This window comes from Neltuma alba, unplaced genomic scaffold (assembly GCF_004799145.2).
Source record: "Neltuma alba isolate B1F8T4 unplaced genomic scaffold, ASM479914v2 tig00007934_pilon, whole genome shotgun sequence".
NCBI classification, from domain to species: Eukaryota; Viridiplantae; Streptophyta; class Magnoliopsida; order Fabales; family Fabaceae; genus Neltuma; species Neltuma alba.
In genome coordinates this window covers 98,783-125,675 of record NW_021634907.1, presented here as the reverse complement: position 1 = coordinate 125,675, position 26,893 = coordinate 98,783, and the positions used below count along the sequence as shown (strand labels likewise).

General features: G+C 33.3%; 1 protein-coding gene and 1 pseudogene across 2 annotated transcripts; one reads left to right on the top strand and one right to left on the bottom strand.

Moving 5' to 3' along the window:
* Window positions 1-2,577: 2,577 nt before the first annotated feature.
* On the top strand, window positions 2,578-5,924 carry LOC114753454 (DEAD-box ATP-dependent RNA helicase 35). Of its 2 annotated transcripts, none has more exons than XM_028942145.1 (2): window positions 2,578-2,711; window positions 3,889-5,924. In XM_028942145.1, the coding sequence occupies exon 2, from the start codon at window positions 3,923-3,925 to the stop codon at window positions 5,687-5,689; it is 1,767 nt and encodes a 588-aa protein (XP_028797978.1). In that variant the 5' UTR covers window positions 2,578-2,711; window positions 3,889-3,922; the 3' UTR covers window positions 5,690-5,924. The 2 variants fall into 2 exon arrangements, with proteins under 2 accessions (XP_028797978.1, XP_028797979.1); XM_028942146.1 differs by lacking the exon at window positions 2,578-2,711 and adding an exon at window positions 3,093-3,757.
* Window positions 5,925-12,804: 6,880 nt separating this feature from the next.
* LOC114753457 (mannose/glucose-specific lectin-like) overlaps window positions 12,805-26,893 on the bottom strand; it is a 22,505-nt pseudogene continuing 8,416 nt past the window's right edge.

Here is a 26,893-nt window from a genome sequence, read left to right as displayed (position 1 = left end):
GTTTGTTCTGTATTTTATCTAGAAACCTAATCCAATAATAATCAAACTCCCTCTTACTCCAAACTTGTCTTTCCTACAACCATAAGGTTACCATCAGTTCTGTTAGGCATTGTCTTATACTCCTAGTTTGTTATAATTTTAGTATTCTTAGAGTTTAATCGGATTTAAGAGATTACTTTTTTTTTTTGGGCCTCATAAGAGATAGCTTTTTTATGTGCCAGAAATTAAATCAATTACCCTTAGGTTCTTTCAGAATCTGTTCAGGATGGATGGAGCATGATAAGTAGATTCATTGGATGAACTAACATGTTGTTCTTTCAAAGTCAGTGGCAACGTGTGAGCACTTTTGTCATTGGGTTTCAGAAGCAAGCTTTTGAGTAGCCTTTTAGAGCCAGAGATGGGAACAGAACTCTACTCATTCTTATTCCCAAAGAAGAACACCCAAAAAGTATAAATGATTTCAAACCCATTAGACTTTGTAACATGTTTTACAAGATGATCACTTAATGCTCCCAAATAGAATTAAATGATTTCTTCCACATGTCATTGCCCCTAATCAGTGTAGCTTTGTGCTTGGGAGAGTTAGCTCAGATAACATAATAGTGGCTCAAGAGGTAGTTCACTCTACAAGAAATATGAAGGGAAAGAAAAGGGTTTATGGCAATTAAGATCGATATTGAAAAAGCTTATGATAGACTCAGATAAGACTTTGTTAATTATTTCATGTCTCCAAAAGTTTTATTTGCCTGCCAATATGATTAAGCTCATTAATGCTTACCTCTCCACACCTATAATGCAGATTCTTTGGGAGGGTAATAAGATGGAAGCTTTCACCTCGTCTAGGGTGGCTAAGAAAGAGTGATCCTCTATCACCTTATTTGTTTGTCATTTGCATTAATAAATTTGCTCACTCGATATAAGAGGAGATTCATAATAGCAATTAGAGACCTATTAAACTAAATAAGAATGGACCTTCTATGTCATACTTGTTGTTTGCAAATGATTTAATTCTCTTTGTAGAATTTGCTACTAACTAGATTATTGTAAGTTTTATGTTAATTCTAGATAGAAAGTGAGCCAGTCCAAAACTTGTATTTTTTTTCTCTAATAATATCAATTATAATTGGTCATATCAACCTTATTAAGGGAATGATCAACCTTATGGTGTCTTCATGACTAAGGTTGTAAGAGATAAGTTCTCTTAAGGTCCTACCTAGATCATTTGTTCGGTTTCTTGTATTTGGGGTTACAAGAGGCAAGTTTTCTTGGGGTCTCCATCCATTCGTTACTTGATTCTAGCCAATCCGTAGGTCTCTAATATCAACTAGCCATGGAAAGCATTGCAAGCTTGCACCCAATGTCCCAACCCACACAAGAGAAACATTTGTCTACTGCACTTGATTTGGGTACATAAAGATAGTGGGTTTGTTGAAGGCATTAGGATTTGTTGGTTCTAATAATAAAGGAGAGGCGGCTTGGAGGAAGATGAAAATTTGACTTCTTTGGCGATAGAGGGAGGCTAGAAGAGGCACCACAAATGGGTTGTCAAAAGAAATTGCATTAGTGATATCACAAGATTTTAATTCCTGAATCGGAGGGGAGAAACCAAATTTTTGCACCAGAATAAATAAAACAAGTTAGGGGGGGGTCAGATTTCCATTTCAGCAGCCCTAACACTTGGATAATTTTTGGTCAAAAATTTTCCTAGTCATTATTTTAACAATCTTAAATTTTGGTTAGGATTGAATGAGATTGCACCAAAAAAATTAGTTCAGTATTGAAATTGCACCATAAAAAGTTTTAGAACACTAGATGTACCTGAAAAAATATTTCAAAATGTTAAATGCTCCTTACCTCATGTTTTTTATTAGAAGTACTTTATGCGATTATTTTCAATCCTTTTTTTTCCAGTTGTAAGCAATATATTTCTAGTCATTTGTAAGAGTTCTCAGCACAGAAGTCATTTGTACTTAATTAAAAATATGTTGATATAATTGAAAAAGGGTTCTACTCGCTAAAAATGATCACACCCTCTCATGTTGATGATATCAGATTTGAAGATAAGAAAACAAAGCATAAATTCAAATGTTTGAAATTAGATTTTATTGTTAAAAATTAATTTTATCAATAAAAATATTTCTTTGTCCTATCACACATTTAAGTTGTATTTTTTAAATTTATATTTTTAACAGTAATTGGTTCTGGTTTTTTTTTAAATGTATTGGTTCTTATTTCTATACTTTAATACATTTTAGTTTTGATCCCTGTACTTATTATCACTTTTAAACTCAAATCCAAATCCTTATAAATAGAGGCTAATGTTTTGATGGGAAAAAATATAGGGACTAAAATAAAAATTTAATCAAGTTGCAAGGGCTATCAATAATATAAACCTTTTTAATATATCTTTTTTCTTCGCTATCTCATTCGGCCATTCTGTTTCTTTCGATTAAACGCAGATCCAGTCTCTTTCCCCCGTCTAGCCGTCTTGTTTCGTCGAGCCCATCCCTCACTCCCTCTTAGCTCTTGTTCCCACACTGAGTTTCTCGTGGTCGTGACTCGTACGTTGTCGTCGACGCTTGTGGTTGTGATTCGTGGGTCCTCGTGAATCTGCTTGGGGTTGCGGCTTCTCGTCGAGCTGCTTGTGGAGTTGTTGTCGTGGGTCCTTGTCGAGCTGCAGGAACCGCTTCGTCTCCATCCTCTTTGGTGAGGTAGGATTCCTGTTCCTCTTCATTCACCCCTTCTCGTTCTCGAGGTGAAGCAACTGAGGGAGTGGAATTTCTGTGACCTTAAAATTTTTCGATGTTTGGGAATAGAGTGCATTAAATGGTTCCTGGCTTTTTGCTGTTCAATTTTTATTTGGCAACAGAGGGCGTGAAATAGTACTACTGCATGCTTATTATTGGATTCAGGTTCTGGCTTGTTATTGTTCATCGTTACCTGGCTTTAATTTATTTTTTTGGAATTGTGCTTGGTTTTACAATTACAAGCCCCTGGAAGAAATTGTTGAGATATGCGATGAAGGTGGTGGGATGAGAAGCTACTGTTAAAATTGCTTTATTGCTTTATATCATCTAATGGTATTTGCATTCTATTGCGTGATGTACATTCACAGGTCACAATTCAGGAGCTCTACATGATTTAAATGGCACATACAAAGTCCTTTTAAGGAATATTTTTTTCCCTTCTACATCATGCATGATGCAGTTTTTCTTCTGATCTGTGGATTGAAGTCTCCCAAAACAATAGCTTTGTTGCCACCCAGTCATGGTTCGAGGCCAAACCGGACTGGACCTGTCCTCAGACAAAAAAGTTGATCCCGGTTATCTTTTAGACCAAATTTTAGATTGATGCTTAGCCTGGTCGAGTCTGGTCTTTGTGCAGCCCTATTTGGTGGACCAAGTCTGGTCAAGCTCCACCTTGGGTTGCTACTAGACTAGATTGGACCACAGATTGCCTAACCTAGCCCGTCTATGAAACAGACTAGACTTCAGGATAGACTCTAGTTCGGTCTGGTCGCTCTATCCATTGTGCGGCCCTACTTTGGGTTAGGCTCTGATCTAGTCCAGATTGTGTTGGGCAGCCCTAATAAGCAATGTCTATCTTGTCCTTATTATCATTATTAAACAATGTCATGCTTTTTTCATTACTCATTTAAAATGATGGTTACTGACAATTTTTTTTTTCCTATTCAATTTTCATTCTTTTACTTGATGTGTACCAAATGACCCGTGAGTGAACAAGACAGGGACAAGTGGTAAAAAACTCACCCTATTATTCTTCATTGCTATCCTTAGCTTTTAGGGCACTAAAATTAGTGAATTTTATGTCATTAGTTAATTGCTTGTGTTGGTAATAATTTTTGTTTTGTTCCAAAATCTATTATAGGAACTGCAATTTTGAGGTCAATTTCATAGTAGATATGGAGGAATATGATGATTATGTGGAGTATGTGCCTGTGGCTAAGCGTAGGGCCATGGAGGCTCAGAAGATTCTTCAGCGAAAAGGAAAATCCTCCGCCACAGTTGATGATGATTTAGAGAAATCAAGAGTGGCTGAAGCTAAACCGAGTCTTTTGGTTAAGGTTTCACAGTTGAAACGGGATCAACCTGAGATTAGTCCAACAGAGCAGCTTGTCCAGCAAGAAAAAGAAATGATCGAGAACTTGTCAGATCGAAAAACTCTGATGTCTGTTCGGGAATTGGCGAAGGGAATCACCTATACAGATCCTTTGCCTACTGGATGGAAACCACCTTTGCCAATTAGAAGGATGTCTAAAAATTTATGCGATTTGATTCGGAAGCAGTGGCATATAATAGTTGATGGTGAAGCCATCCCACCCCCAATTAAGAATTTCAAGGATATGAGGTTTCCTGAGCCTATTTTGAAGAAGTTGAAAGCAAAAGGTATTGTTCAACCAACGCCTATCCAAGTACAAGGCCTTCCTGTGATCTTATCCGGGAGGGATATGATTGGAATTGCATTCACAGGATCAGGGAAAACTCTAGTCTTTGTGTTGCCAATGATTATGGTGGCACTGCAAGAGGAAATTATGATGCCTATTGTTCCAGGAGAAGGTCCGTTTGGTCTGATTATTTGCCCATCAAGGGAACTAGCTAGACAGACTTATGAAGTAGTTGAACAGTTCTTGATACCTCTGAGAGAAGCTGGATATCCTGAGCTTAGGCCGTTGCTTTGTATTGGTGGGGTAGATATGAGGTCACAGCTAGAAGTTGTGAAGAAGGGTGTTCACATTGTTGTTGCCACCCCTGGGAGGTTAAAGGATATGTTAGCAAAGAAAAAAATGAATCTTGATAATTGCAGGTATTTAACATTAGATGAGGCTGATAGATTGGTAGATTTGGGATTTGAAGATGACATTAGAGAAGTGTTTGATCACTTCAAAGCTCAGAGGCAGACGCTCTTATTTTCTGCCACTATGCCGACCAAAATTCAGAATTTTGCTAGAAGTGCTCTAGTGAAACCGGTCATTGTCAATGTGGGGCGAGCAGGGGCAGCAAATCTTGACGTAATCCAGGAGGTAGAGTATGTTAAGCAAGAGGCAAAAATAGTGTATCTCCTTGAGTGCCTGCAAAAAACCCCACCTCCAGTTTTAATATTCTGTGAGAATAAGGCTGATGTGGATGACATTCATGAATATCTTCTCTTGAAAGGAGTGGAAGCGGTGGCTATTCATGGAGGCAAAGATCAGGAAGAGAGAGAGTATGCAATTGCAGCCTTTAAGTCTGGAAAGAAAGACGTGTTGGTTGCAACTGATGTTGCGTCCAAAGGATTGGATTTTCCTGATATTCAGCATGTTATTAACTATGACATGCCTGCTGAAATTGAAAACTATGTTCATAGGATTGGACGAACTGGACGATGTGGCAAGACTGGCATAGCAACAACGTTCATTAACAAGAATCAAACTGAGACAACCTTGCTTGACTTGAAACATCTGCTGCAAGAAGCTAAACAGCGCATTCCCCCAGTTTTAGCAGAGCTTAATGATCCAATGGAAGATAACGAGGAAATCACAGATAAAAGTGGGGTCAAGGGCTGTGCGTATTGTGGTGGGCTTGGTCATCGCATTCGGGACTGCCCCAAATTGGAACATCAGAAGAGCATGGCAATTGCAAATAATAGAAGGGATTATTTTGGTTCTGGTGGATACAGAGGAGAAATATGAAAAGCACCGCTTCATCGTGTATCAGTTTATGTATTGGAACTGCAACATGATTTTTGTCGGATGAAATTTTATCAACTGTATTTCATATCTTAAATGTCCATTGTTGTGCTTCATTCATCTGGACTGATTGTCATTTGTTCATGCGGTCTTGAAAGATTCACCCTATAATGACTTCCTGTTGCTGCACTTATTTTTATTCCCATGTAGGTAAATGGTCTCAGTTGGCTCGTTGCAATTGTATGGTACTTTCTATAACCTCTTCCCCTGCTACTATACTCATTATCTGACTTTAAATTCAATATTTGTTAACTTTATCTATATTTAATATATATAACTTCATACAAAAAATATATATTAAATATAGATGAAGTTTTAAAAAAAAAACTTCATAAGAAAATAACAATCTATAAAATAATAGGTCAAAAGGGGAATACTTTTTGAAAAGTAGTTTACTTTATGTGGTTAATGAAGTCTATTGTTAGCCGAAAAGTGGTACTTACATATCTTGATTTTATCCAATACAGAGCTAAAAACAACTTTTTAAAAATAAGTTTTATATGGCCAATGATTCAGAAATGTTATGACTTTTTATAGAATTATATTATGTATATGTTTTTTATACACTTGCGTATCTGAGTGGAGATGATTTGAGCATTGTTGAGCCTAAAGTGTGGCTGATCTCTCAAAAACGATTTCTGCATTCACACAAAGTAGAACTCAATAGCTTGTGCTGAGTTTGAGGTGTTTCTTTTTCCTCTAGAAACAGGAGTTTACACTGATAAAATATTGTACGGTTGATGGTTATTATTGCGTGTCGCAGTTCTCAAGGGGATTCTGATGGTTTATCTCTGGGAAAGAAACCTGAAGAAATGGATCAATTAGTAAAACACTAAAACCTCATATTTATGATCACTTTACTGTTTGATTTTCCAGCCATACAAGTCATTACGATGGAATATCCTTTATGCGGGTAGACAATCTCTGGAAAGCACATATGAGGCATCAACAGGCACCTGAAGTTGTAAATAAGAATATTATATCACATTTTGTTCTTCGGCTTGTGCGTTGCCGAACGTAAGACTTGATTGACTCGAATTGGGCATTCTCAGTAATTGAATTTTATTGTCTATGATAGGAGACTTGAAACTATTACCGCTCTGTAAAAAGTATACTTCTCTAATTTTATTTATAAGTCATTTTTAACATATTTTACATAAATAAAAAAAAACTTAAATTTTATTAACTCTCATTTAAAATTTAACAACTTTTCAACTTTATTCTTATTTAATGTACATTATTTCTCATACAAACAAAATTAACACAATAATAAATGAATAGTAAAATTGTACATTATACAAAAAATTTCTTTCAGTACTCTATAAATAGGATCAAAAAATATTTTCTCTCTCTTTTATAAGTAGTACCAGAGAAGTATATTTAGTTCTTTAACTTTGTATAATGTTTCACTTTGGCTCCTTAACTTTAAAAGTTACATTTTTGGCCCTTTAACCCTAGAAAGGTGAGGCTTAAATGATTTTTTTTTATAGAACAATCATGATTATTTTGAAAATTAAACTTAATATGTTAGCATTTGAGAATATTGAACATTTAAGATTTTAACATCATTTTTTTTTAACAATTTTGGGCTTAAAAGTCTAAAACTATATTCTTTGAAGTTACCCCTCTGATCTTATTTATAAGGCACTTCTAACAGGTTTTACATAAACTAAGAAAAACTTTAAACTGCGTTAACTCTTCATTAAAATAGAAAAACTTTTCTACTTTACTCCTATTTAATATATACACATTTAAAAAAATAACTATCTATACTATAATAAATGAAAGACAATATAGTATATTCATAGTAAAAATTTAATAAAGTGACTTATAAATAGGATAAAAAAATCTTTTCTTTCTTCCCCGTAAATAAAACTAGAAAAGTAAGGGACTAAAATAAAAGTCACCTCTCACATTTTCAACACATGCACTGGCATCGGATGTCACAATTGAAACGGTAAGAGAGAAACAGTCTCATAATTAATGCCACCCGATTGTCATACCAGGGAACGCATATTCTCACATTGTCAGCCTCTGAGAAGTTCCGGAGCTTGTGACTGGTCGGAAAGTATTAATTTAAATCAAGGTATAAATTCCTCCTACCATTGGCAATTCGATCAAGGGCTAATGGTAGGAAGAAACTTTAACTTTCTATATTTCTCTTCTTCCTTCATAGGTTGTCTCATTGGCAACCACACTATTCTGCAGTGACTTATCCAAGGCACTCATGCTCAGCAACAGGTTTGATTGGCCATTCATAGTTAACCTTTTCTCTGCAGCCAAGAGAGTATGATCAGATATCATTAAAGGGCATTGATCAAATTGCTAAGAGCTGATTTCCATTGTGCACGCGTCACCTATTCGAAAAGTTTAGACTTGGCTTAAAAAAATCATGCTACCTCTTTACATGTTTATAATTTCTTGATTCTTTTTGTTTCCCCTACTTCTGGGTAGGAGGAATTTTTGTGATTGGAAGGAAACATAGCAAAAGCTGTGCTTTCTAATTTTCTGTTCTTTAGAAGAGATATAAGTAAAGAAGCATGTAGTTCTTTGTTTAAAAAATTGAAATGCTCTCTTCGGTCCTTAATCTAAAAATTAGATAAATAATTAGTTAATATTAAAAAAATTAGTTAAGTTAGTTATTTATAACAAATGTGTGTTGATTTTCTTAGAATAATTTTTCTAATTATGTGCATTGTGATAACTACCTTTTAATGGAAACATCTTTACTATGTATAATCAATAAGGATACTTTGAGAAAAAATTATTAATTTAAAAGATAAAATTGATTGAGGTCTTATATTTATAATCAAAATCAATACTTTTTTTAGCTTTTATCTTTAGAACCCCAGGTAGTAATTACTATTTGCACATTGACCGGTGATGTCAGGGTCTGATGCCTTTCTCCCCTTTGATGATGTTTGATGGTGAGATCATATGGTTTCTCAATATTGGTGCTTGTATGTGATAACTTCAAAGATAGAATTTGGAGATTCCTCCCAAAAATTGAATGTGTTATGGTTGAACATATTAGGTTAGCAATGGAAAAATTAGTAAGATAATTTCTCAATTCATGTACCACCCAATTATGTGCCATTTTTCCTTTTTGTCTTTATATTTTCCTCATATTTTCTTTTCCTCAAATGATACATGAATTCTCTGAAAAGGTAATTATGATGCTTGTACTTGCACTTCCACATGTTGTAGGTTGCGCTGGAGAGGTTTGAGAAAGTATGCATACAGAATACGCCATAATTATGTAAAGGAAGGGGACTGTAAGTTGCGAACTCATTGGCTTTTGATACTTGTACATAACTAGTGAGACCAGCATTCATGTGGGCACATGGACACATCCAAATATCTACGCGAAACATGCCTCTAGCAAACAATATAGATTGGCTCCAATATGAGTTGAGTCTGATGAAATTAGTTAGCCTCTCGCAACATAGTAAATCAAAAGATTCAAATTTCTGTTGGGAGAGGTGCTCACATTTAGTATCCGTCAATACTCTAAATAGGAGTAGTTCTAATAGGAAGATATCTATACGTAGTAAAAATAAATATATAAGTTCTGGCTATCATGCTATCTGTTTAAACCAATTTTTTCAAGGCTAGGCCTTGAAGTTGAAAAAAAAAATTTATGCAAAAGGACTCGGGCATAAAAAGAATTCTCAAATGGCTGCTTTTGAAGGGTCAAATGTCAACACCTCAACCAATAAATATTGGATTGAGTAGAAGAGGCTTAAGTTATGGTAAATGAATGTTTGATTTTCATTACAAGAGATACTCATATTTAATTCCCAACACTACATTGAACCTGATTGTTTTTTATTTCCTATGAATGCCCTTTGCATCAACAATGTAACTCTCCTTGTCATGCGGATCATTTTGACATGTTGATTATGTGCTTGAGATTGTTATATTTAGGCGAATTGTTATTTGAAACTCATCTAAAATTTTTAACTTTTTAGTCTAAATTTAAAAAATTATAACCTGTTTTAAAAAAAATCATATTATAAAATTCTTTTGAGAGATCTTATAATCCTTTACAGGGTAAAAATATAATATGGATCTTGAGTCATGCCAATCAATACAATTTCTTACTTTTCTCAACTTGTTTTGTCTTTCAGACATAAATTATAAATTAAATTCAAAATCCATCGCTCATGTTTCATTCACCTCGTTTGTAATTATTACCCTTAAATTACTTTTCAATGATAAATCTTGGCCATCCATTTTAATCTTTCATCCTGGACCTTTGAGATCAATTTTAAACTACCTCTTTCGGCTTGGATATGACACAATTTACTAATTTTGCTATCACACATCTTTAACCATGATTACTTTTGGCTAACTATAGTTACTTTTCTTTAGCCTTAGTTTTACTAACTATAATTATTTTTACTTAATTATGGTTACATCTCTCCAAAAATGGTTAGTTTTACTACCCGTAATTGTGCTTTAACTTTAGTTAACTCAACCTTAATTACCCTATCAAGGTTAATCTCCTTTCATCCACAGTAAATTTTCTAATTAAAATAAATAATTCCTTAACCATAAATACTTTAGAATTTAATTATGATAATTTTTCTCCCTCTTTCTTCATTGTGAGTAGCATGATATTGGGCCGTATTGGGCCTACTATTATGCTCTCTCCTTTTTTTCTTTTTTTTTTTTATTAAAGTATAGATATCCTCTTATTAAAGACAATCCAATTCGAGTCACTGTCGGGCACTAAATGTGAGCACCTCTCCTAGCAGGAATTCGAATCTTAGTTCATCACATTATGAGGGACTAATCCCTTCTGCTAAACTCAACTTTCTCGGGTTGGTTACTATTATGCTCTCAATTTAACTAGAATTCAGACATCAACTTGCTGGGCCGCCGAGTTATATTACCTTGTAGGCCTTATTAAACTTTTGATCAAACAATCTTTCTATTATTTTTCTTGTGCCATTTTGACCTTTAATAACTTAAAAACCCATCATTTTCTTATTTTCCCTAAATTTTTGAGTAATTACTCTTAAGACCTGAGCTTTCAAAAATTATACTTTTAACCACATCATAGCTTGCCATTCATGTAATCCTCTTTAATGTCTCTTGAAGATCCTAAAATAACTTATAAACCCTTTAATTTCCAACTCTTCTGGATAACTTTCAAGTTTTAAGTACTATTGTGTAATTTCATAATATTTATTTCACAACTTATAAGCATTCTTAACTTTCAATACTTACAATTTATTCCATCAATACTTTTCATCTTTTTAATAACTCGGAGCTTTCTTCCTTTACATTTAGGTCCCTATTCCCTTTTACTTTGGCCCTTGTAACTTTTTCATGGTCTCAAAACTTTTAATTTATGATTTAATTCTTGGGATTTTTTTGTAGCATTTCTAAGACTCCTGCTCAATTGGGCTTAATGACCTATTTAGTTTAGGTTTATTCTTGAACTTCTAAGCCTAAAGACGGGATATGACACTCCTCGTAAGTACTGCATTCATGAAAGAACCTCCCATTAATAGGAGTGTCAATACCATTTAGTGACATAACCACAACAAATCCCACATGAGTTCTTTTTTACCATCAAGTGTATGGCACAAGAGTACGGGTCCTTGCAAATAATTTAATTAACAGAAAGTATTATTTCCACTATAATACATGCAAAAGGTGGTTAAATTTCACCATTATGTTTCGAATTAGGTCAAGGAAAATCAATTGAAGTTTGTCAAATCCAAATGAAAGAAAATTGGAGGAGTTGAATGCTAACATTTGATTCAAAACTAAATGAAACTTTGATTTATAGATTGTAATGGGATGTAGCATTATTTTTCTACTTTACATTTATTCTTGATGTCTTTTGTTTTCTTAGTCCCCTATAGTTATGACTTCTTTTTAAAGTATATGAACTCACAGTCTCATGGGCCTGCATTCGGTGCTCATCACTTGATGAGCACCCAGTGCTCATCAAGTGATGAGAAATCTGGACCGTCCAGATCTAATCTGGACGGTCCAGATTTAATACTTTTAAATAATTATTTTAAAATAAAAAAAATTATTTTTTAAAAATATAATAGTTAAGAGATTATCTTTATTTTTTATTCTATACCTATTAAAATAATTATTTTTAAAAAATAAAGAATAAAAATAAAATAAAATCTGGACCGTCCAGATCCGATCTGGACGATCCAGATCCTGATGAGCACTGGGTGCTCATCAGCTTGATGAGCACCCAATGCAAATCCACAGTCTCATCAGTCATCACTACATTAGTGTGAACCGGGCACACCAAATTGCAAGTGGGCCAAGCTTAATAAAGAAACATTCAGGTCCATCACAAGTGAAAAACAGGGTCAAATGATTCATAGAAGACTCATTTCATTGATAGGTGCTCCCTCACATTAAGTGAACACTGACAGGACATTCTCTTAGGGTTTTTTTTTTTTTCTAATCGCAATGTAACCAATTAAATTGTCATTTCCTAATTTTTTTAATCGAACCTTAAATTAAATAAGGTTTTGACTGTTGCATTGACAACTAGAGTGTGTCAAATTAAAGCTGCATGAATAAGATCAAGCAATAACAATAACACTTTTATAATTAATTTCACAAAGTAGTACAATTATTCACCGAAGTAACGTTACAGACACATAATACAGCCATCAAGAAATTGAGCATAGCAAGAGTTAGAAAAACCCTTGCAAACAACTTGACAAGACAACTAAACACATCAACACCCATATATTATATTCCTTCGGTCCTTAATATAAGACCCATTTAACTAATTTGATTAAATTAAAGAAGTTAAGTAAGTTAGTTAATTATAAGAAAAGTAACACATTTTTCCTAAAACACCATAATCATCTTTCTTAATACCCACTCTCCCTCTTTTATTTGATTATGGTTGAGGGAGTATCCATAGGGGTAATTTAAAGAAAATTGATAAATATGAGAAATTGGTTTTATATTTAGGACCAAAACCAACTCAAGAATTGGGTCCTATATTAAGGAACGGAAGAGTATGACGTTTTTTTTATCAACATGTTATACAACATTTAACCCGAACGTCATTATTGGCCATAACAAGCCTTATTTTCACATTGATTTTATAGACTTCCATCATCTCTTAATATATCAGAAATCAGATTGTGGCTTTTGGTTTCACAAAGACGCCGATTGCGTCAAGATAATAACCACCTCTTCCATGAAATCCATTGACGAAAGAACCTTCCATTGGTATGGAGAAAGAAGTTCCTTTAACAGTTCCAAAAGGTCCATATGTGGTCAGATTTAATTTGTTACGAACGAAAGTGAGGTGATAACAGGCGTCTTCACTTTATGAGTTCCATATGTTCCAGATATGGATGTCCGATACTCAGAAGACCCATCAATTGTAATCTGCACATTATCATTTGCACCATGTAATGTAAATTGTTATTACCTCAGAAAAAAAAATAGCTTGGACGAATGAAGAAGATAAATCATAGAAATGAATGTGAATAACTGGATTTGTTATGGTAGAAAGGCCATATATAAATTCAAAACTCTTACTATTTTTTTGGTACCAGCCTCATTTGGATCACGACCACCAAACATTCCATGCTCGTGTCCATTAGCGTCCTTAAAACCAATGGCATTGATACATTGTCCATCATAAATAGTTATCTCTTTTATCCAACTTGCCACTTTAAAATTAAAAGCACCTTCACCTTCACCACCCCATGGCCCCAACGAAATGCTTCCAGCTACCTGCACCAGAAATCCATATCAGCAAAGCAACACTGCAATATGTATGAAGAAGGGTCAAATCTAATGCATGACTTGTACATGCGAGCATGTTTTAGTTAAATGAATTACTTACTGGTTGCACATAAATTCCAAGAGCATCAAGGTAGTGACCAGATCTGCAGTGGAACCCAACAATGACACTGTCTGCTATATTGGTATAGAGAACGCATTACCAGTAGTCATTCCATAAGGCCCATAACTAGTGAGATTTGTGGTGAAAGTCAGGGAGGTGCTTGCAGTTAGTCCAGCATAGTTTCCATAAGTTCCGCTTATAGTTGTGAAATACTCTGACGGCGAAGCAATTTTAATCTACAATACATGCAAGGTGATAAGTAATTAAAATGATGAGGCTAACGATTAAGGAAGTGATGTATTAATATATTATTGTATAGGTCACCTTTTTCTCTTCACCCAAGTCATTGTGGTTCTTGCCACCAAATGTGCCAGAAATATCACCGTTGCCATCGGTGAAAGAAATGGACTTAACATTACTGTCTACATAGATGGTTATCTCAGTTATCCCATTGCTTGCCCTGAACCTCCAACGGTCGCCACCTGAACCTCCCCACGGTCCCAATGAAATGATTCCTGCCAAGGAAGCCTGACCAATAAAATAAAAACCAGTTAAGATAATAGTCACAGAAACATAGGAATCCTTGAGAAATACCATGAATAGAAAGATAGATTGTGTCATACATACCATTTGCTCAGTTACGTTGAATTTGTCGAAGGTTGATATGCAGCTCTAAAACTGGTTGCTGTTGGTGTGCATCGATATGTACTCAATGAGGTCAATTTATAGAGAGACTAGAAGTGGAATTGGGAGGCGAATTAATTATACCAAATGAATATAAAACCCATTTTATAATGTAATTTACACTGTAAAATAGATATTATATTAAGAACTAGAGGAATATCAAATAACATTCATCGCCATCTCTAATCATTATGAGATATGTTAGATTACATACCCACTTAAATAATTATTTTTTTAAAAAAATAAAAGTAAGAAAAATTAAATCTGAACTATCCAAATAAAATCTGAATGATCCAGATATGATGAACTTTTAGTACCCATCATTCACCGGTTCCATGGAAAACATGTGTTAGATGTCAAAATAGCTGATTTCTCCAACATGTACGTACGTAGTCATTGTCATTTGAACTTTGTGTTTGCGAATCCGAGAAGAGCTAACTTCTCATTGGGTTATTTATGTTGGAGATCTCAAATTAAATACTTACAAACATAAAATAAAAAATATTTACTTTAAGGTCATTTATGTTAAAATTTAAATTTCTTTATTAAAATATTTTTGAAGATTTTAGTTATATATACAAATTTTAAACACTATAAAACTTTTATGTGTTTTTTGTTCCCAAAAATAATCATAAGAAGTGAGAGATTACTTAGGTGAATAAAATAAGCAATTTTCATTTTAATTGAAGAGAGGCATTGTGGTCATTTAATCACATTCAAAAATCTTAAATTAGGACTCATGTCCTAATTAGAAATTTATTAAAAGTGTAAGCCTTAATTTGGATTTAAGTATTTTAACTGGATTTTATTGGGATTTTTTCTTAAATTTTTGTGATGTACTAACAAAATGTATTAATATCTACAGCATGAAACACGTGTGTTTTCGCGTTAAGTGCGCCGCTGGGGACCCTTGTGGTTGTGGTATGGAAAAATGACCATAGTAATGTCAAAAGAAAATCCTATTTTGTTAAAAGCAATAAATGTGTAAGATGTATAAATATTTTTTTAAAAATATAAGTAACATTTTCAAGTTGTCTTAAATTTTTGTAACAAAATTTCTATTTTGTCCCCATTAATTACTTAATTTTGATGCCCTATATTTATTATCTTATTCTTTCATCATAATCCTCTTTATTATAATAATTTTCTTATTCTCTTTCTTATACTCTCTCTCCCTCATAAATAAAGATATTTTGAAAAACGAACTTCTAATTTCTACTTATTTATTATTTTTAACTAACTTTTTTATCTATGTGATGAAATCCAAAGTTGCTTATAAAAAAGGACAGAGGGAGTAGGGAGTATTAAGTACTTAATTCACCAAATGAGGCTGGCTACTATGTATAAAAGTTCATAAAGAAAAATTAAAAAGAAAAGTCCAACACTTCTATTAATTCTTTGGGTTGTGCAAGCATTTTGTTATTATGTCTGTGAATTCGTGAAGACCATTTTTTTTCAAAGAAGATCATGATTTTGGTTCTTGTAACTTGATTGATTTCAAGATGAATCAAAATAGCCATGAAATCAATCAATCTAATACCTCGCCACCACTACTTTAATGATAATAGGATCCTCTTAGAATCCTTCTCTCTCCTTTTCCTCTAAAATACTACAAAACAAGACTTGCAGCAATTTATACGCTGTAGCCCCCAAAAAATATTGCTAAATCCCCGTAGTATGTTAATTAAAATTGGTTTTCTTGTGATTATTTTTTTACATGATAATACTTTTATATTTATGGATTAATCACTTTGGTTAATTAAACCAATTGAAAAACGTGCGGTAAGTATCAAATAGCTTATTTCTCCAAGATGCATGTACGCAGTTATTGTCATTTGAACTTGTCTTTGCGAATCCGTGAAGAGCTAACTTGTCATTGGGCGGTCGTCCTTTTTCCTTATGCCCACAATGATCACGTTCCCAGTGCATTACGTTTATTAATTTTTGTTTGATTGAGAATATGTATCAAATAAGATTCATCGCCATCTCTAGTCATTAATGCCATTTTTGTCTTTGCATCGATGAAGATGGATTTTCTTTTGATATTATTAGAGCATGTTAGATGGTCCTTTTTCCACACCGCACAAAGTCCGATATATATGGTCCAAGATAGGGCCAAACGAATGGCGTGGCTAGTTATAACTACCACAAAATTTCTGAACAGTACGAATATAACAATCTGAACACTGAAGCAGACGAAGGCAAATAATAATTTGCTTCACAAGTTGTGTGGATAGGACCAATATCAACCATCAGAGGTGACAAACGGTTCATTTCATTCGTCACGTGAAAGTTAGCTAATAAGGTTAATGTGCAAATTTATCTCAAAAATTTTTGCTTAGGAACGATGGATATTCAAGGGTTGTTTTGAGTTCAATGTCACCTTATAAGTTTTCAAATCGCACGTCACAATGTTGTCCTGATTGTTATATAGGCTAAGTTTAGTATTCTACTTGTAATTTAAAGACATCAATTGTGTAATATTTATTGGTTAAGAACACCTTTATATATATACACTAGAAGTAGTGCAGGAAATTCGTAATAGGAAACACCAATTGCCATCACATAACTAGATTAAAAACTTTGTTAGTCATGTGGCAAGTTCTTCCAAATAAATTAATAATACTTTTATGTGTATTGACAATAAATAATCAGAAAAATTTATTATAATTTTGTTAGGCATATTGATAACTCTTCTAAATAGATTGACAATACTTTTATATGTATTGACAACAATTAATCAAGGAAGTTCACTACAACTTTGGTAAGTGCGTGAATAACTTTTTCAAACAGATTAACAACACTTTTATATGTACTAACAACAAGGAATCAATAAAATTCATTATAGGGCAGACTAGTTGGGAAACTTACGCAATACATGTTTTTCCTTTGTTAGGCACATTGATAACTCTTTCATATTGATAGACAATACGTTTATATAAGTATGTTTTTCCTTTGTTAGGCGCATTGACAACTCTTTCATATTGATAGACAATATGTTTATATAAGTATGTTTTTTCTTTGTTAGGCGCATTGACAACTCTTTCATATTGATAGACAATACATTTATATAAGTGGATTATACTAATTTGCTTCCTGCATTATCTTTTCTTTTATCAATTTATCAAGGACAAGCTTGTCTTTTGTCAATATTTAAAAATGCCAAATCAGTACCCCTGGCCCCTGTTTTGATATGGGTTTTATTTTTCACTAGCATTGATATGGAATTTTATATATTTAAGGGTATTTTTCTGTCTTTTTTTCAAGAAAAAAGATCATTCATTCTTAGATTCATCATCTCTCTGAGGATAGTAACGGTAGCAGTGGCAGTGAATGTGGTGGTAGTTGCGGGAGAGGTGGTAGTGACAGTAGTTATGATGGTTGTGGCGGCTGCCCGGTAGTGATGGTGACGGAGCAAGTTGTATGGCGGTGACAGTGTTGGGAGACGAGACAATAGAAACGAAGGCAAGTAAAACTAAAAAGCAAAAACTATTGCAAAAATGGAATGAGTGGTAATGAGTAATGAGTATCCAGGGGAGGTATGAATTAGAGCTGGTAATACAGGTTGGGCCAGCAGTCCGCCAAAAAAGGAGGGCTCGGGTTGGCAATATGCCAGCCCGCCAAGGTGTGGGCTATTCCAGCCTGTACCGTTTTAAGCCCGCTCCGCCGAGGGCTAGCCCACGGGTTGGCGAGCTGACCAGCTTTTTTTTTTTTTCCCCATATAATTTCTAATATAGTTAAAATATTTTGACCTTCAAATTTCACATGAACAATTAAACATTACTTTTTTCATATCATTGCATAAGTATTTAAACATTTATATATTTGTGATTCTGTGTGTAGTTATACGAAGATCGTCGTCCATCTTTTATTTTTCATTTATTTTTTGCATCACTATAAAAGCCTTTATAAAATTAAATAAACATGTGATACTTATACATTTATACATAAAATATCTACTTAATTAATTTGGATAAGAAAACTAAATTACTTTGAATAAGAAAACTAGTTAAATTAATTATTTATAAAAAAATATATTAGTTTTTAAAAATATCTTCTTAAATTATAGATTAATCTTCACTTTATTTTATTATAACTCACTACTCAAATTCAAAATTCGAAGTCTAATTTTAACATTTCAAATTAAACTCAACCTACACTAATAATAATATTTTTTATTTAAAAAAAAGAATATTGAGGCAGGCTAGCTCGCCAACCTGCCTTGGCAGGTTTTGCCAGCCCGCCAAGGTGCGGGCTATTTCAGCCCGCACTGCCAACCTGTATTACCACCTCTAGTATGAATGGGGATTACCAATTATTATTATTATTATTCTAAGAATTAGTTAATGGACCTTATATTAAAAAATTAGTGGAAGTATGTGCAAGCGTCCAAACCCCTTGTCTAATCATGAAATCCTCATTCAGTACTCATCGCTATAGCAAGTAGGATAAAAGGAATGATTAACTAGGATTAACCATCTTGATGCTCCCATAATAACTAGCTAAGTACATATTTTATTAAGTTGAATTTAATTAATGGCATCAAATTAAACGTGCATTTGTTTTTGTAATTGATTATTACATATCTTCGGGTGTGTTTGAATTTCAGTTAAACATACATTTAACAAAGAAATCAGTGCGTCCAATAGGATTGCAATCAAATCAACCCTTCTAGTACCTTAGTCTCTAAAAGTACCACAAAACAACACGTGCAAACCTTTGTGATGTACTTCTCCAGTCCTAAATATAAGACTCTTATACTAGTATATATAAGAGTCTTATATTTATTACCGGAAGAGTAGTATGTTAATTAACTACTGCTAAATTCCCGTAGTATGTTAATTAAAATCAATTTTCATGTTATTATTTTTATATATGATGATACTTTATATTAATTAATTGATAAATTTTCACAACTAGCTAGCCATGCTGTTCCCCTTAGCCCTATCTTGGATATTTTGAAAATAATTATATAGTTAATCCTTATAGTTTGATTGAATTTTGGTTTTGATTCATATAGTTTCAAATATATTGTTTTTCATTCTTATAGTTTTATAATATTTTGGCCTGAGTACTTTAATGAATGGTCCACATATTTTTAATGAGTCTTAGTTTTGGTCTCTATATTTAAATTCAAACTAAGTCCTTATAAAATTATAAGAACCAAAACTAACGATTTGAAACTATAAAGATCAAAATCAAAATCACCAAATCATAAGAACTAATAATGATATTAATCCTAAGATATCATGAATCAGGGATATAAGGATATTATTGTAATTGTGACATTTGTCCATGTTTTGCGTCCACATGTTCTTGACTTCATCCAAAAATAAGAGAAGTAATAACATTATCACTCCCCCCGGAGGGGGGGGACCAAGTTTTTTATCCCTATTCTCTTTTCTCCTTTTCTCTCATAAGTGGCGTGGGGACCCTTGCGGACTTTGTGCATACCATTGTGTACGTATATTCTCTATGGGACGAGATTAAAAATCAATAAGACAGTCTTTTAACGTGGCATCTTCTTCGGCCTCCATTCCATCTGTAACCTGTCTATATGTATCCATAGGCCACATGAAGAAGAAACCCACCGACATCAACGATATTCAATATTTATGAGCTTAAACACAAAATAAGGTACTGAAAATCTATATAATGCATGCAGAACCAGAAGGGGAAAAAAGTTTATTTGTATTTTTCTTTTTAATTTTTTATATATGCAACTTGCTCCTCATTTCCACAAGCCGGCTTCATCTTCTGAATTATGATAAGCATGTGTGTGTTTTTTTTTTCGTTTTTTTTTTAAGTGGAATTGAAACCATTGTGTACGAAGAAAAATTAAAATTGCAATGACTACGTACATGGGGGTTAAAGCTATTTGCTACATAATTATTAAATCCATGGTATTCCAAGTTGGACAAAAGGAAACATTAACTTATTATAATCATCTTGGTGCTGCCGTAATTAATTAATTAATTATATTGCATCAAATTAAACATGCATTCTCTTAAATAATTGATTTAAAACATGAAGGGTGTGTTTGATTTCAGTTACAAAAATTGAGTCTGGTTGAAACTGATATATAGTGTTGATTTTGAAAAGTTGGTAATAATATCTCATGAGATAAATGTGAATTTGACTTCATAATTGATTTTGGCATGCATAGTGTTATCTGGATTTTTTTCCGAGAAAATTATGATATTGGTTCTTATAATTTGACTGGTTTCAAGATGAATTAAAATAGCCATAAAATCAACCAATCTAATACCTCGCCACTATTACTTTGATAACAATATCATCCTCGCAGAATTCTTCTCTCTCCTTTTCTTCTAAAATACTACAAAACAAGGCTCTCATCAATTTATACGCTGTAGCCCCCATAAAATATTGCTAAATCCCCATAGCATGTTAATTAAAATTAGTTTTCATGTGATTATTTTTTACATTATGATACTTTTATATTAATTAACTAATCACAATTAATTTGTGGTAGATTTAACTAGCCACACCTTTCGTTTGGCCCCATCTTGGACCACATCGGAATTTGCGCCGTGTGGAAAAAGGACCATAAGCAACATGCTCTAATAATATCAAAAGAAATCCATCTTCATCATAGCTGGATCATTCCGATTTTATTTGGACAGTGTAGATTTAATTTTTTTTTCACTTTTATTTTTTTAAAAATAATTATTTAAGTGGGTATATAATCTAACATATCTCATAACTATAATTTTTTTAAAAATAATTTTTTATTTAAAAATTAGTTTGTTATTTTTAATGTCTTTTTGCCTGATCGATAATGTGTATCAAATAACATTCATCGCCATATCTCTACTCGTTATTTGTCCATTTTGTCTTGGCATTTACAAAGATGAATTTTCTTTTGACATTACTAAGGTCATTTTTCCACACCACAACCACAAGAGTCCCCAGCGCACTTAACACGAAAATACATGTGTTTCATGCTGTAGATATTAATACATTTTCTCAATACATCACAAAAATTTAAGAAAAAATCCTAATAAAATCCAGTTAAAATACCTAAATCCAAATTAAGGCTCACACTTTTAATAAATTTCTAATTAGGACATGAGTCCTAATTTAAGATTTTTGAATGTTCTTAAATGACCACAATGCCTCTCTTCAATTAAAATGAAAAATTGATTATTTTATTCACCAAAGTAATCTCTCACTTCTTATGATTATTTTTAGGACCTAAAAACACATAAAAATTTTATAGTGTTTAAAATTTGTATATATAACTAAAATCTTCAAAAATATTTTAATAAAAAAATTTAAAATTTAACATAAATAGCCTTAAAGTAAATATTTTTTATTTTATGTTTGTAAGTATTTACTTTGAGATCTCCAACAAAAATAGCCCAATGAGAAGTTAGCTCTTCTCGGATTTGCAAACACAAAGTTCAAATGACAATGACTACATCAATGCCAGAAAAAAAAAAAGCTTTTAATGGCAGTTAATTAAGGTTTTCTACGGCGGTTTTGGAGGCGAAGTGGATACTATCGACATTGAAAGGAAAATAAAACACGACAGTTGTAAACCGCAATGGAAAGTCATTTTTTCATGGCAGTTATTAATATAACGGCCATTATAAATGTTTTTAATGGCGGTTATACAAATAAGCCCTCTTGCCCTCTCTTCCTTGTGGGTGGAGAAGTTTTTTTATTCTAATTTTGACTAAGTCCCGTCTTGCATTGATTCCATCCTTAGTCTTTCCACTTACATGTAAAAGTGCACCAACAAAGCTCTCACACACATTCTTCTCCACATGCATCACATCCAGACTATGCCTCACATCAAGAATTTATCAATATGGAAGATCGAAAAAGATAGATATTTTTTTTTATATATTCTTCTCACCGGAAGTCTTCTTCTTTTAACCGAAGACCACATTAATTCCCTCAACCTGTTGATAAACTTCTTCTCCAGTTAGTAGTATTGGAGCCATTTGATATTTTTGTGAGCCGTTAAATGCATTCTTCAACTTACGGTAAGGGTGGTGCCGACTAAGAAACCTTTTGTGACTAATGTAGACCATCTTCCTTCCATGTTTAAGTTGCATGTAGTGAGTATTTTCTTCGTATATGAGACATGCTTTATGCCCTTTAACACTGTATCTTAACAAATTTTCATATGCCGAAAAGTCATTTATCGTGATGAAGATCATGGCACGTGAATTGAAGGTCTCTTGTTTATATGCATCGAACATATCAACACCTTCCTCTCATAATTTCTTCAGGTCGTCAATCAAAGTTGCCAAATACACATCAATACCATTTCCTGGCTGTTTTGGCCCTGAGATCATCAAAGATAGCATGATATACTTTCTTTTCATACATAACCAAGGAGACAAGTTGTAAATTACGAGGAGTATCGGCCAAGCACTGTGTGTGCTACTAAGATTACCATATGAATTAATTCAGTCCATACAGAGCCCTAACTGAAGGTTTCTTGGCTCACTATTGAATTGAGAAAATTTTTGATCTATTGTTTTCCATTTAGAAGAATCTGCTGGGTGATGAAGCTTTCTATTAGATATTTTTTCATTGGAATGCTAGCTCAAGTTCTTTGCTTCTGTGGCATTAGCAAATAAATGCTTAAATCGTGGTATTATTGGAAGATACCACAGAACCTTCAAAGGAGAACTTTTGGTCATCTCATTATAATCACCATCGTCTTTCTTAACTTTGCATCCTGAAGTCCTACATTTAGGGCACTTATTCAACCCTTCATACTCATTTCTGAACAATATACAGTCGTTAGGGCACGCATGTATCTTCTCATTTTCCAAACCCATCAAACACAAAATTTTCTTTGCCTCATACATTCGTTTTAGAAATGAATTCTCTTTTGGAAGAATATCACTCAACAGTTCAAGCAATTCTGTGAAACTAGCATTGGTCCAACCATTTCTTGCCTTCAAGTTCATCAATTTCAACGGGGTTGTCCACCTTGTATAATCATCTTTATACCCTAGGTACAAAGGCGTCTCTGCATCACTACACAAGGTTTCACATGTGAGAGAGAACTGTGTAGAGAACTCAGACCGTGTGTCACGAAACATATTCGAAATTCTATTACAAAAGTCTTCATTCACAACCTTCTCCTTTCTAGACAGTATAGTCTTTCTAATTTCTCCATGCAATATCTAATTTGTATACTTCAAATTTATCCCATCATAGATAAGATGCTCTCTTATCTTAGAAATACTCCAATGACTATTTTTAAACATTTGACATAAGGACAATAATACAATCTATCTCTTTTACTAGAGGCATTTTTCTAAGCAAACTTAATTTTATTTGGATAGTTCATATTTAATTTTTTTTACTTTTATTTTTTAAAAATAATTATTTAAGTGGGTATATAATCTAACATATCTCAACTATAATTTTTTAAAAAATAATTTTTCATTTAAAAATTAGTTTGTTATTTTTAATCTCTTCTTGCCTGATCGATAATATGTATCAAATAACATTCATCACCATATCTCGACTCGTTATTGTCCATTTCATATTGGCATTTACGAAGATGGATTTTCTTTTGACATTACTATGGTCATTTTTCCACACCACAACCACAAGGGTCCCCAACGCACTTAACACGAAAATACATGTGTTTCATGCCGTAGATATTAATATATTTTGTAACACCCCGAATTTTATGACTTAGGATGAACAGAAAAGAGAAAATTTATTAAAATTATTTATTTGCCAATTAAAGTGGGAGAAAATTATGGAATAATGATTTTTAGGGTTTAGAGACATTTTGAAAAAGGTATTTCCCCAAAAATGACTTAAATAATTTTAATAGATAATTTTAAGAGAAAAATGGTTTATTTTCTCTGAAAATTATGGAAAAATACTTAGAGATTTATATTTAATCTGAAAATTTTAGGATGATCATTTGAGATAGTAAAGAAGATAGTTGAGGCATAATATCCTTAAAATGGATTAAGGATTAATTTCTGAAATTAAGAACTATTTTCTTGAAAATTCTAGAAAAATAGTTAGGAGTTGACTTTTGATCTGAAATTTTTAGAGAAATTATTTTATGGGTCAAAGAAGATAATGGAGAAGGAAAATCCAAACAAAACATCATGGAAAATTTTTGGATTTATTCTATGATTTCAGAAATTTAGTGAGAGGATGAAATTGGAAGTAAGAATGGTCAGAGGGGCAATTTGGTCCAAGAATATCTCTCACCTCACACGTGTACTCTGCCCTTTTAACCATCAGATACTCACCCACTTCTTCATTCGTTTCGGTTTCTATAGAGAATCAGAGTGAGAGCGCGAGAGAGCGAGAGAGAGGCGGAGAAGAAGCAGTGCCAGAGGTGGTGATCGGAGGAGCTACACCTACATGCAAACCGATCAAGTATTCAGGTGAGCCTCATGTGTTCCTTTGCTGTCTTTGTTTCTGGATTCTGTTGCATGGTTATGGAGTTTGACAGTGGGGCAGTGAGAGACGGGTAGTGAGAGAAAGTGAGTAAAAAGGTATAAGAGCTTCGGTGAGCTAGTGTTTTATGGCCGATTGAAGTGTATGATACCAGTTTTTGGGCTTGCATGTAGTGTTGATGCTCTGTTTTGAGATTACCGAACAGGGGCTTAATTTTTGGAGCTATGGATGTCGGTTTCTAAGATCTTGGAAAGAAAGAAAACAGAGTTGCGTTTTGATCTTCTTATCTGCATGTGATATCTGAAAGGCTGTGTCGGTGCTCTGGTTCTTGGTGGCCGAAACTGATAAATATAAGTGTATACATATATATGTTTTGCGTGTGTGTATTCGGTCTAAAGGTCCTTCTCTTTGTCTCTGTTTCTTGAATCCCCCGACAGAGCATGTTATGGCTGTGAAGTGAGTGCTGTAACAGACTCAATATTTCTTGGTCTGTGTCGCTTTAAGTACTGTCATGGGATTGGAATTTTATAGTCTAAAGTGATAGAATATACATATATATATATATGTGAGTGGGTGTGCATGAGTGTCGAATCATAAAGGAAACGAAGAAAGAAGATGTGATTTATTTAAATATGAAGCTGCTTGATATTTGATTCTGTTAATGATGATTTTGTGAGACTGAACTTTGTTATTCAGTTTATCAAGGGTATCGGGTTCGATAGAGAAGAAGTGCAGTGCTCAAAATTGATCCAAACTTGCTGTCTCTTGTTTATATATATATATATATATATATATATCTATATAGGTTCAGTTGGTTCAGGTTGAAGGATAAGAATGAAGTGTGATACACACACACACATATTCGAGTGCTTGTGTACTGAACATGGGAGCTGGAAGTTAATGACAATGAATCTGGAAAATTTCCAGATTTGTCATATAGGAGCATTTGGAGTGTTTGGGTCATTCTTAAACGATGTCCTTCTTCAATTAGATCCGTTCCTTAATGAACTGACGAGCATGTTCGAGCGAAGCATTGAGAAGGGATCGGTTTGGGTTTTATATATGTATATTTGTTGGTTGTTGTAATGAAGCTATGGGTTCAATGGAAAGGAGATGTTTAGAGCCTGATATGAATATATATTTATTCTGCTGTCCAAACAAGGGGTCCACGTTGGAATTGTTTAATAATGAAATTCACACACACACACACACGTGTGTGTGTAGATATATGCATGTGCCATGCGGTGCTTGGCATTTGAGTTTGAAACTTTGTTTTAATTAGGCAGTGAGAATCGAATACAAGTGGTTCTATATATATGTATACTCTTGGATATGAACTAAATTTTAAGAGGCTAAATCATAGGGCAATAAAAATTAAGTTTAGAAGTTGGGATGTAAGTTTAAGAATAGAAAGTTTAAGTTGATTGCTAACTGGAGGAAGATTTAAGCATTAATCTTAAATCTGAAAATTTTTCCAGATTTAATTTTAAGGTTGTAAGGGATTGGAAAAGCAAAAGTGATTTAGGATATGTGAATATCATATGAGTGTGAACCGTGAGAATTATGGAAATTGTGAACGGTTGAAGTCTATTTTCAAATCTGAAAATTCTTTTTGAGATTTAAGGTATAAGGCTAGCTACCCGAGACATTCATGAGTAATTAAAGATGTATTGGAAATAGAATATTTGTGTACTAGGACTTAGAAGATTATGGAGATCATGGCTGGAAATAATTCCCGTTGATATTTTCTGGGCAAAATATTGTCCTAATTATTCTATCACGCTTGGAGACTAAGGAATAATTAGTGAATCAATTTTATTAAAGTCTGGAAATTTGTTGGAGAAGGAGTAAAGCCATGGAGTTTAATGGAAAGAACGATTAAGAATATAAAGAATAATTATACATGTGTGTGGCCGTTTGATTGTGATATGAAGAATGACTTTGGAAGCTTAGTGTTGCTGTGGAAATGTCATTTAAATAATTAAATTAGAGTGTAGCCTTAGAACTTTGATAGTCAAAATTTATTGCGAGGAGAACCATGTGTGGTTTATTCTTAAAATTTTGAACAATAAGTGATGATTATCTAATGAATTTTTTATATGATAGAACGATGAATAGAAATGCTTGAAGCTTGGGGACTTTAGAATTTTGAAGGAGAAAATTTATTAGAATTCTAAAATGTGAAG

Excerpts from the sequence above, each read along its gene's own strand:
- LOC114753454 (XM_028942145.1), top strand. The coding sequence starts at position 3,923 with ATGGAGGAATATGATGATTATGTGGAGTATGTGCCTGTGGCTAAGCGT.